At 34.6% G+C, this 10770-nt stretch overlaps 1 protein-coding gene across 1 annotated transcript in view; it reads left to right on the top strand.

Annotated features, from left to right (window-relative positions):
• LOC125679488 (heterogeneous nuclear ribonucleoprotein L-like) overlaps positions 1–10770 on the top strand; it is a 140399-nt gene that overhangs the window by 8058 nt on the left and 121571 nt on the right. The window contains exon 2 of the mRNA XM_048918751.2: positions 9367–9479. Within this exon, the coding sequence (XP_048774708.1) occupies positions 9367–9479 (113 nt within the window). The remainder of the gene's footprint in view (positions 1–9366; positions 9480–10770) is intronic.

Genomic DNA, 10770 nt, shown 5'->3' with positions numbered 1-10770 from the left:
CATAATCTTGTACATACATAAAAATTACATTGTATGGCAGAATACAAATCCAAGTAAGCAACGGAGAATAACTTTTCAACAAGGTTTTCTCACAAGACATAAATATAAATTGACTTTTTCCGTTTGACTTTCCTGTGATTTTTTTTCCAACAATCTCGTGTACATGAAGAAACTCGCAATGGTATACAGAGAGAAAGTCACAGGACAAAAAAGTCACAAAATCAGTAGGAAAAATCACAAAAATAACTTAGCAAATGACACCCCATAAGTTTTAGCTCACCTGAACCGAAGGTTCAAGTGAGCTTTTCTGATCACATTTTGTCCGGCGTCCGTCTGTCTGTAAACTTTTCACATTTTCATCTTCTTCTCATGAACCACTGGGCCAATTTCAACCAAACATGGCCAAAAGCATCCTTGGGTGAAGGGCTTTAAAGTTTGTTCAAATGAAGGGCCAAATGGGAGATAATCACAAAAATGCAAAAATAGGGTGGGGTCATTTAAAAATCTTCTTCTCAAGAACCACTAGGCCAGAAGAGCTCAAATTTACCTGAAAGCTTCCTGACATATTGCAGATTTAAGTTTGTTCAAATCATGGCCCCCGGTGGTAGGATGGGGCCACAAGGGGGGATCAAAGTTTTACATACAAATATATAGGGAAAAACTTTAAAAATCTTTTTCTCAAGAATCACTAAGCCAGAAAAGCTGAGATTTACATGAAAACTTCCTGATATAATGCAGATTCAAGTTTGTTCAAATCATGGGCCCCTGGGGTTGGATGGGGCCACAATAGGGGATCAAAGTTTTACATACAAATCTATAGTTAAAATCTTTTTCTCAATAACCACCGAGTCAGAAAAGCTGATATTTACAAGAAAACTTTCTGACATAGTGCAGATTCAAGTTTGTTCAAATCATGGCCCCCGGGGGGTAGGATGGGGCCACAAGTGGGGAGGGGGGGGGGGTCAAAGTTTTACATACAAATATAGGAAAAAGCTTTAAAAATCTTCTTCTCAAGAACCATTGGGCCAAAGAAGTTGACATTTACATGAAAGTTTTCTGACATAGTGTAGATTCAAGTTTGGGCCATAATAGGGACTAAGGTTTTACATGCAAATATATATGGAAAGTCTTCAGATATGGGCCAAGGTGACTCAGGTTAGCGATGTGGCCCATGGGCCTCTTGTTAAAAAATCTTCTCACAAACTACTTTGTCAGGAAAGTGGAAATTTACCTGAAGATTCCTGACATAGTGCAGATTCAAGTTTGTTGAAATCATGGCCCTTGGGGGTAAGATGAGGTGACAATAGGGGATCAAAGTTTTACATGCAATATTGGGGTGAAATTAACTTTTTCTACCGCAGGCTAATTTTAGCCTGTGGGTAAAAAAAAAAAGCACAGGCTAAAATGAAAAGCTCCAAGCTAAAATAGAAATAATGAAGCAGTGTTCAACGATTTTCCCCATCTTTACTGAACCTAGTGGGTCAACAGGCATCGTTTGGACAGGACACTAAGTTATGTAAGTCATATGGTGCAATGTTATAGGTCTCTTGATTATCGCACCTCTAATCCACAACCTGTTTACCGCTGATCTAGATCCAGTCTCTCAATTTCATGCCACATAAGGGTTGTCACTAAAGTAATGATTTTTCAAAGCAAATCCCGGACTCATGGTTTGATAAGCAGCACGATCATGAGCCCCATGAACTTTTTTGATAATCGTCTACGCGGTGAGCAGTGCACTCATGTCATCACTGCAACCCAACCTCAATATGACTATAAATTAATCTAGATAGGATATTCTCATGATTCTGATAAAAATGACTACCGAAAGACGTGGTAAAACATGGACTCTGATGTGTTTTTTTATTTAGATAAATGAGTAACAAAAACCTCTACTTGGAATTCAATTTTATATGGAATTCAATTTAATCACCCCTACATGTGAACAGGACTTGTGGTACATGTCTATATTTTTATGCCCCCGAGATCGAAGATCAGGGGGTATTTTGTTTTTGTCCTGTCTGTAAATCTGTAATTCTGTCATTCTGTCTGAAACTTTAACCTTGCTAATAACTTTTGAACAGTAAGTGATAGAGCTTTGATATTTCACATGAGTATTCCTTGTGACAAGACCTTTCCGTGGGTACCAACATTTTTGACCCTGTGACCTTGACCTTGGAGTTTGACTTACTTTCTGAAAACTTTAACCTTTGAACAATAAGTGATAGAGCTTTGATATTTCACATGAGTATTCCTTGTGACAAGACCTTTCCGTGGGTACCAACATTTTTGAACCCATGACCTTGACCTTGGATTTTGACCTACTTTTTGAAAACTTTAACCTTTGAACAGTAAGTGATAGAGTTTTGATATTTCACATGAGTATTCCTTGTGACAAGACCTTTGCGTGGGTACCAACATTTTCGACCCTGTGACCTTGACCTTGGAATTTGACTTACTTTTTGAAAACTTTAACCTTGCTAATAACTTTTCAATAGTGAGAGATAGAGCTTTGATATTTCACATGAATATTCCTTGTGACAAGACGTTTCCGTTGGTATCAATACCTTTTGACCTTGACATTTGACCTACATTTAATTTTTTTTTTACATTGGTCATAACTTCTAAATGGTAAATATTAGAGCTTTCATATTGTACATGAGCATTTCTTTTGACAAGATCTTTCTACTGGTACCAAGATATTTGCCCTTGTGACCTTGGCCATCTTCGGAATTGGCCATTATTGGGGGCATTTGTGTTTCACAAACACATCTTGTTCATCATAATGCGATGTCGGACCTCTAAAGCATTTGTTTGACTCCGAGTTTCTTTAAAAAATCATGAAAGAAAAATCCGGATAGAAACGGTTGTTTAAATCGGTTGTTCATGTAAGCGTTTGTATAATTCAGAGTGCAAGTTTAAGAAAAGGTAATAGTGCATCACTGTATAAAATGGATATGATATGATTTGAGTCGTGATGATTAAAATTATATATCATACGACTATGAATAAAATCATATAATTTGTTTTGCCATGACAACGAGAGAATAAGTTTTTATATACATAATTTACAGATCTACTGACTGTTAAATTTCTCGAGTTTGTTCTTTGTATAAAGTTACTCTAAAACATCATTTTACTCATTCGTTAGAATTTTCGCTTTGGGTAAAGGGACATAACATTGTGCTCTGTTTAGTTTGCGATAGTAAAGCTTCATTGGAACTTGGTTTTGTATGCCTATTTAAGCACAATTAAAGAACAAATAAATACATAAACTTTGAAATGTCTTTATTAATGCAAAATAAGGATTTTTGTTTTGATATCAAACTACCTGACGAATACGAAGGAAAGCATGTCAAAACGATATCATATGATCATGTTGGTAAACATTTCCGGTTACTGTAAAATCTGAACCATACTGGCGGACCTTCAATTTCCGAATTTCAATCTCTCGAATTCTCGATTTCTCGAAGTTTTATCAAGGCCCCTTGAACTTTGAGTTATCAAGAGTCACCTGTAGCATTTTGCGAATATTTCTTGCTAATTTCGAGGCCTGAATATATGGGGGAAATCTTGAAAAATCTTCTCAATGACCACTGAGCCAGAAAAGCTGAGATTTACATGATAGCTTCCTGACATAGTGCAAATTCTAGTTTGTTAGACTCATGACTCCTGGAGCTAGGATGGGGCCATAATAGGGGATCAAAGTTTTACATAACTAATGAATAGAAAAATTCTTTAGATATTTTCTACTTAAAGAGGTTCGCACCTGACATTTGGAGTAATGTCAATTTTTTGGGAAGTGTATTTTATATTTCTACATTGAAGGAGAATTAGGAAATTAAAAGGAAAAACTGGGGTCGCAACGCTTGTTATTGAGCTATAGTGTTCTAAACATGACCTTTTTGCACTTAAAATTTATTCAATTAAAGTTTATTTTTCTGTTAGTCAGTATATAAATATTGCATGTATTAACATTGAAAATTTTCACCCCGAGAAAACCATTGTCAACCGAGGCGTAGCCGAGGTTGAGAATGGTTTCTCGAGGGGTGAAAATTTCAATGTTACCCTCAAATACATGCAATATTTGTTTTATTATACTGAATTTTATGTAAACTGGGAAGCAGAAAAACTTACGTCTGTTGACATTTGATCAATCACTGTCGTGCGATATTTCGTATTTTGATGCGGGTACTCGCGTTTATTACAAACGCTCAAACGACGTCGTCTAGCAATCTACGGCGAACCGTGCGCGCATAAATTTGACGCATGTGATAATTTGTTATAATATCACCCGTTGTCAAGTACTGTTACCCGTTGCTAGATACTATCACCCTGAGTCGCGTTTTTTCTGTTCTCAGAGGGTAACAATATGTTTTTTCAAATGCTTCTCGACCAATCAGGTTCGAGTATTTTACATGAAAGTATAATAACACAACATAACACAAATCAATCCTTACATAAAATAGATACATGTAATCTTGTCCTCTCACACTACAGATGATAAAAGAAATTAAAGGTCAAGTACGGTGATTTTCCTAAAACTTGAGTTTTATACAGAAAAATGTCTGTCGTACACTTATGGATTACACGGCGCTATCAAACTTTTACCTGAGCGATCGATAAATGTGTTGTGACGTGAGTTATCGCTCGTAGCTTATGACGTCATCTGAGACAACTTTCGACTGCATTGATATGGTTTTATAGTGTTTACATAGAAAAGTCCTGTATTTATGGTACAATGCGCTGCTTTGAACTGCAATGTGAAATCGGAACAGGGATTAAGTATGTTTCTTTTCCCAAAAGATACTAAATTTCGAAGAATTTGGATACTGATAATGAAAAGAGACACTGAGATTTGTGACAAGCCACGGGGATCAGTGAGTGACACTTTAATTAACGAGGATCAGGTTTCCATCGTCCTGTTTGACTCCAAACAAAGTGCAAAGTGATGATTAACTGGGTATCCTACAAAACAAGTGGAGGGATGTATTTTAATTATCTAAAAAGTTCAACCCAAAAAGGGGGGATGCACGCAATCCACCCCTCTCTACATCCACCACTGAATGCTTTAATGCGACATTGTATTCAATGGGTTTGCGATTGCACATAAAAATTAATGTCACCCATTACCTAGTTCGAATTGATTTTATTTCTTTTATTAAATAAAATATCTTTCGAATATTGTCGTACTCATACTATATTTATAAGGGACTCATCGTCATCATTTCATTTCTTCACTATATATATAGTGAAAAAATAAAATATAGTAAAAATGGAAATGAATTTAATTTTAAAAACCCATTTTGATAAAACCTTATTTATTGCGAGGTCAGTCCAATTTCCAAAGCTTTTTTTTTCAAGTTCATTATGAAAACAAGTACAAGTTTTTCCTTTTCCTAATATGCTACATTCCTAATGTGCTACATATCATGAATCATTAAGGCAAAATTTCACACCTCAAAATGCTACAATTCGTTAACTTTGTGCCGTAATATATCAATTTCGCATTTGACATGTGTTGTGAAGAAATTACATGTACTAATAGGCCTAATTTACATTTTATGATATTGTATCTACATGTAGATGTTTTTTTTAAAAAAAAAGGGGGGGGGGGTACAAATAATGTTGTGCACAATAAGTTTTTTTCTTTCTTTTGTTTTTTGTTGTTCTTTTTTCAAAAAGGCATTTTTCAGTTAAATATCTAGCTAAACACATTATAATTTGAATCTGATCAATCTCATACAAATAAATCCCATAATAAAAAAAATACAAATGTGAGAGTCAATCTAGTTAAATACGCTCACAATCGCTACAATAGAGTATACAGTGAGTATCTATGAAGTCTGATTTTGATTAGCCTCGATTGTGTAAAATACAAAGGTTATCTTTTGATAGAACATTTTTTTCCAATATTATTCCCAATTTTCTATGGACTGGCCCGGTAAATAATTTCTAAATGAGATTCCAATGATATATTTGTCGAACATATAAATGTATATATCATATAAATGTTACTATCTGATGGTTTCGAAACAGGTGTAGGTACAAACATTATAAAGGTTGAATCCCTAAACTCAAGTGTATCTACGGTATTTCATCGTCACTATCCATGGTGTTGCTAAAACTGGCAATTTCTCACAGAAATTAAAACGATGATATACAGGCGTAAACAACTACAATTGTCTCAGATGACGTCATAAAAAAGGGTGACAATCCCTTAATTCGTTTCTATAAACAACGATTTTGGAATAGGTATTTTGCGCATTTACCTGGATTTTAAAAAAAAATAAACACATCAATAAACTTTTCAAAACGGGTTTTAATGAATTAGAAACTTTATTTTCCAATCTATTTTTATTACACTTGACCTTTAATACTAGTAAAGGAAATAAATAATGACCATATTGCACTTGATATACGAAAAACTTCATGATATCAAAATGGAGAGTTTAAAAGGACATATTAGGAGGAATGTCAATTTCTAAAATTTTACATAATTTTCAAGATCTGGTCTTCCAATTTAATATGCAACTTAAAAAATTGGGGATTGGAGATCAAACTTTTGAATTATTGGCGAAAATACTGAACTTTTATAGAAAATTTCAAGTAAATTTATTTAAAACATTTTTAAGAATCAGTGTTCTGCTTGGAAAAATATATCAATCAAGTTAATAAATTACAACATTTGAATTAGTTCCGAGTCTCAACTACCTGTATCATAAATTGTAAAACTGAAATACACATAGGGGTATAAAAATAGACGATACATTGGACAAAACTGAAACTGTAATATCATGCAGAATTAGAACTTATTAGTGAATCCTTCCACCACAAAATATAGTCCCTATGAAACCCTTTCAAAATGTGATTTGACACAAAACTTTTCAACTGGATAGGGTTCAGCAATAAATGTGTAATATGTTTGCACCCAATCTGATTAAAACCAGATCCTGAGATCCGCTCACTTAGATCACTACACTAGGATCTGACGTAACCCCATAGGAATATTTTTTGCTTGGAATATTCATGAGAACTATCAACCAGTCAGATTGCGCCATACAGACAATGATGGCTATTTAGGCAGTTCCTGGCAGTTCTTAAACAAATTGCTATAATCTCTCTCCCACGAAGTTTATTCCACACTGTAAAATTGTATATTCTCGCATAACGAATTTTAAACTTTTGCAATAATGCCTAATCTATTCCGTTCATACAAACAACAAAACGTACGATATGAAATATACCCAAATTAAATTAATTGTGAATTTTGATTGATGTATGAATAGGGATGGGTACAATTTGAAAAGTTTTCAAGATGGTCTACTTAAATAATGCGAGGAATATAACGCCAGTCGACGTAAACAGTGCATTGTGACGTCGCATCTAGCTGCGATATGTTTTCTTTCAAACCAAACAATCGCAGCCATTTTCCTTGAATTGTGAACTCCATCGGGATTTTTTAGCGTTTGAATGAAAGAAAACCTGTGGAGAATAACAGAAGTTGTTTAAATTGCACGTTTTGACAGGTGTGCAGTCGTCTGTCAAACGCGCAGCCATTTTTATTGCATCTCTAACATAAATAATGATGCATAAATAAATCATGGGAGAAAAATTATCGTTGGTATAAATTGACAAGGTCAATTTGATTGGCTTAACAAAAGGTCATGCGGACGTGACCCTATATAGGGTTACGTCAGATCCTAGGGTAGCGATCTAAGTGAGCGGATCTCAGGATCTGGTTTTAATCAGATTGGTTTGCACCAATGGGATCAGTATTGAACCAGTAAATACTTAGTTGTAGCATCCTGCACAGTTGTATTTAAAAGCTCAGGAGCTAACTTCCTTAAGAATCATTGGGCCAAAGAAGTTTACATTTGCATGAAAGCTTCCTGACATAATGCAGATTCAAGTTTGTAAAAATCATGGTCCCCGGCAGTAAGATGGAGCCAAAGTAGGGGATCAAAATTTTACATACGTTGACAAATATATAGGGAAAATCATTAAAAATCTTCTGAAAAATCACTGCTCCAGAAAAGTTTACATTGACATGAAATCTTTCTGACATAGGGCAAATTCAAGTTTGTAAAAATCATGGCCCCCAGGAGTAGGTGTGGGTTGCAATAGGGATCAAAGTTTTACATGTGAATATATAGGAAAAATATTTAGATATGAGCCAAGATGACTCAGGTGAGCAATGTGTCCCATGGGCATCTTGTTTATGACCTTGACCTTTTATGTAAAAGTCAAATAATAGAATTTTTGGACTAGGCCTTTGATATTTGGTATGTTGGTATACCATAATAAGACAAAATTTTGCATGCCATTTTAGATAACCGATGACCTTTGACCTTGATCTTTTATGTGAAGGTCAAATGATAGAATTTTAAAGGCATTTTTGTTGTCTGAACCATAACTTTTTTGTCTTTGACATAGTACATTGATACTTGGTATGTGGATGTATCATGAAAAGACAGTGTGTCACCTGTCATTTTTGTGATCTTTGGCCTTTTATGTAAAGGTCAATTAATAAAACTTTTTGGCTAGGCCTTTGATATTTGGTATGTGGGTATACCACGATAAGACAAAGTGTTTCATGCCATTTTTGATGACTTTTGACCTCAAACTTTTATGTAAAGGTCAAATAATAGAATTTTTTGGGCATTTTTGTTATCCGGACTATAACTTGTCTCTTGACATAGGCCTTTGATATTTGGTATGTTTAATTTACTATCATATGTTCACAACACTGTTCCTTGTTTGAAGTACTTAAACGTATTTAAGCGAATGTTATGAACCGTAAGTCTTAATTTTCCACTTTAAAGATGATCCAAAAAAAATGTGTTTAAAAGTATGGAAATAATGTGTTAAAAGCTATGGAAAATGAAAGGTGAGGCATCAGTTTTAGTGTGCTAAAACTATTCTTCCTATTTTTTTTTTTTGGCCTAAGAATTTCTTAATTATTTCAAGGGTAAAATTTGTCAAATTAGTATCCACGCTTCCTTATGTATTCTAGATTCAATTTTGTTCAATCCTTGACCCTGATGCACACATTAGAGGTTTATTGTTTAATTTACACTATTTGGACCCTATAACTATTGTCTATATGAGCATTGTTATCCTTGCATGCCCTGTTATGGTTTTAGTCCAAAGCAAATCTGAATAAAATGGAAGAGGAGAGAGAAAAGGGAGTCACTAGTTTCAAACTTTAAATGCTTGCATCAATTTCAAAATGAGTATAACTATAAGCAAAATTTCAATGACCATGTATATAAGAAATACAAGTAATTGATAATAAAATAAAAAAAAAACTATCTGTAAATCATGCATTTTTTGTTATAATGAAAATACATGTGTATTTTTCAGGATGAGAATCCCCTGAACCCCTCCCCATCACCGGTTTTGCATGTTAGGGGGCTGGCAGAGAACATACTGGAACAAGATCTCAAAGATGCTGTTCAACATTTTGGAACAGTGAGGTAGTTTGGATACTTTCTCCATATCATTTCAGTTTAACTAAGTTTTGCAAGTTATAGGAAAGTAATTGGATATTATATGATGAATTGTGCTTTTAGTAGAACAAAATTAGAGCAGTGGTTAGAATGTTTACTTTGTGTCCGCATCACACTTAAGATGTAAGATTAATAGAATCATTATTACGAGTGTGGGATAGTGAAATTCCACCGAGGGGACAAGATTCACGGTCTAGGACGAGGCTTTGATTTTTCTCACATTATTTGACCCAAATTAACTGCCTCTCACTAGCATTAAAAGAATTACTTTTCTTATTTCAAATCCTATCTTAGATTTAAGTACTTCATCTTAGAAATCGTACTTAAAAATGGTGTACATAAATGTGTAAACTTGAAATTCTATTTCCATCTATTCAGATCATTTTAATTTAGGACTAGATCATTTAAATAATGTCAACATGGGCATGATCAAATTCCCTTTCGGTATATCGTTCCGCGACCTACATATAGTGCTAGTCAAGAAGGGAACCATAGCAACAATTTTAAGGGAAAATATAACTTAAATTTTAATCAGTTGAACATTGAAGTTTGGAATACATTTAATGGTTTCAGATATGATCAGAAATTTTTTAATTTGGATGGAATGTTGACGTCAGAAATTGATCTACATAATGTAGGTCATTCACATTCCTTTGTGTGATGAAGTCATGACTGTTTATGTAGCATGTTTTAGTCTGAGTCCGATTCAATCACACGGATTCGTTTCCTGGATTGATAGGTGTTGTTCGCTATATTGATGGTTACATTGCCATAAATTTGTCCACCTCTAAATATCGACCCCATGGAATCCTGAGCCCTCGTTGATGTAGATTGGTGTGCGACCTGGTTTGTTTGAGTTTGAATGGTAGCATTTTTTGAAAACGGTATGCCCAAGTCAAAGGTTCGCTAGGATATTGTGGAGCTAGGTTGGTCCCTGGCTGATGATGCTGTTTCGAAACAAGAGCTGTTTTGTGTAGAAGAGTTTGGGATTGGAACCAAAGAAGAAGTATTGGGTGAGGATTTGGATAAAATGTTGCTAATTGCGAATTTCTGTGAATTATTTATTGTGCGGCAATTGTTCAACGATTGAATGTTTTTGTGGCCCGTTACGTACACTTGCAATGTGTCGGGGACATTCGAATCCGTCATTCTCTGGATGAGGGTTTTACGAACATTTGTGTTGGTGATTTTCTTATTATCAGGTAGGCCAGCATTTTTTGACATACTTTTCATAAGGTCATTGAGTTTATTGATGCCG

Source organism: Ostrea edulis, chromosome 2, assembly GCF_947568905.1.
Source record: "Ostrea edulis chromosome 2, xbOstEdul1.1, whole genome shotgun sequence".
NCBI classification, from domain to species: domain Eukaryota; kingdom Metazoa; phylum Mollusca; class Bivalvia; order Ostreida; family Ostreidae; genus Ostrea; species Ostrea edulis.
This window is presented reverse-complemented; position numbering and strand designations above follow the sequence as displayed.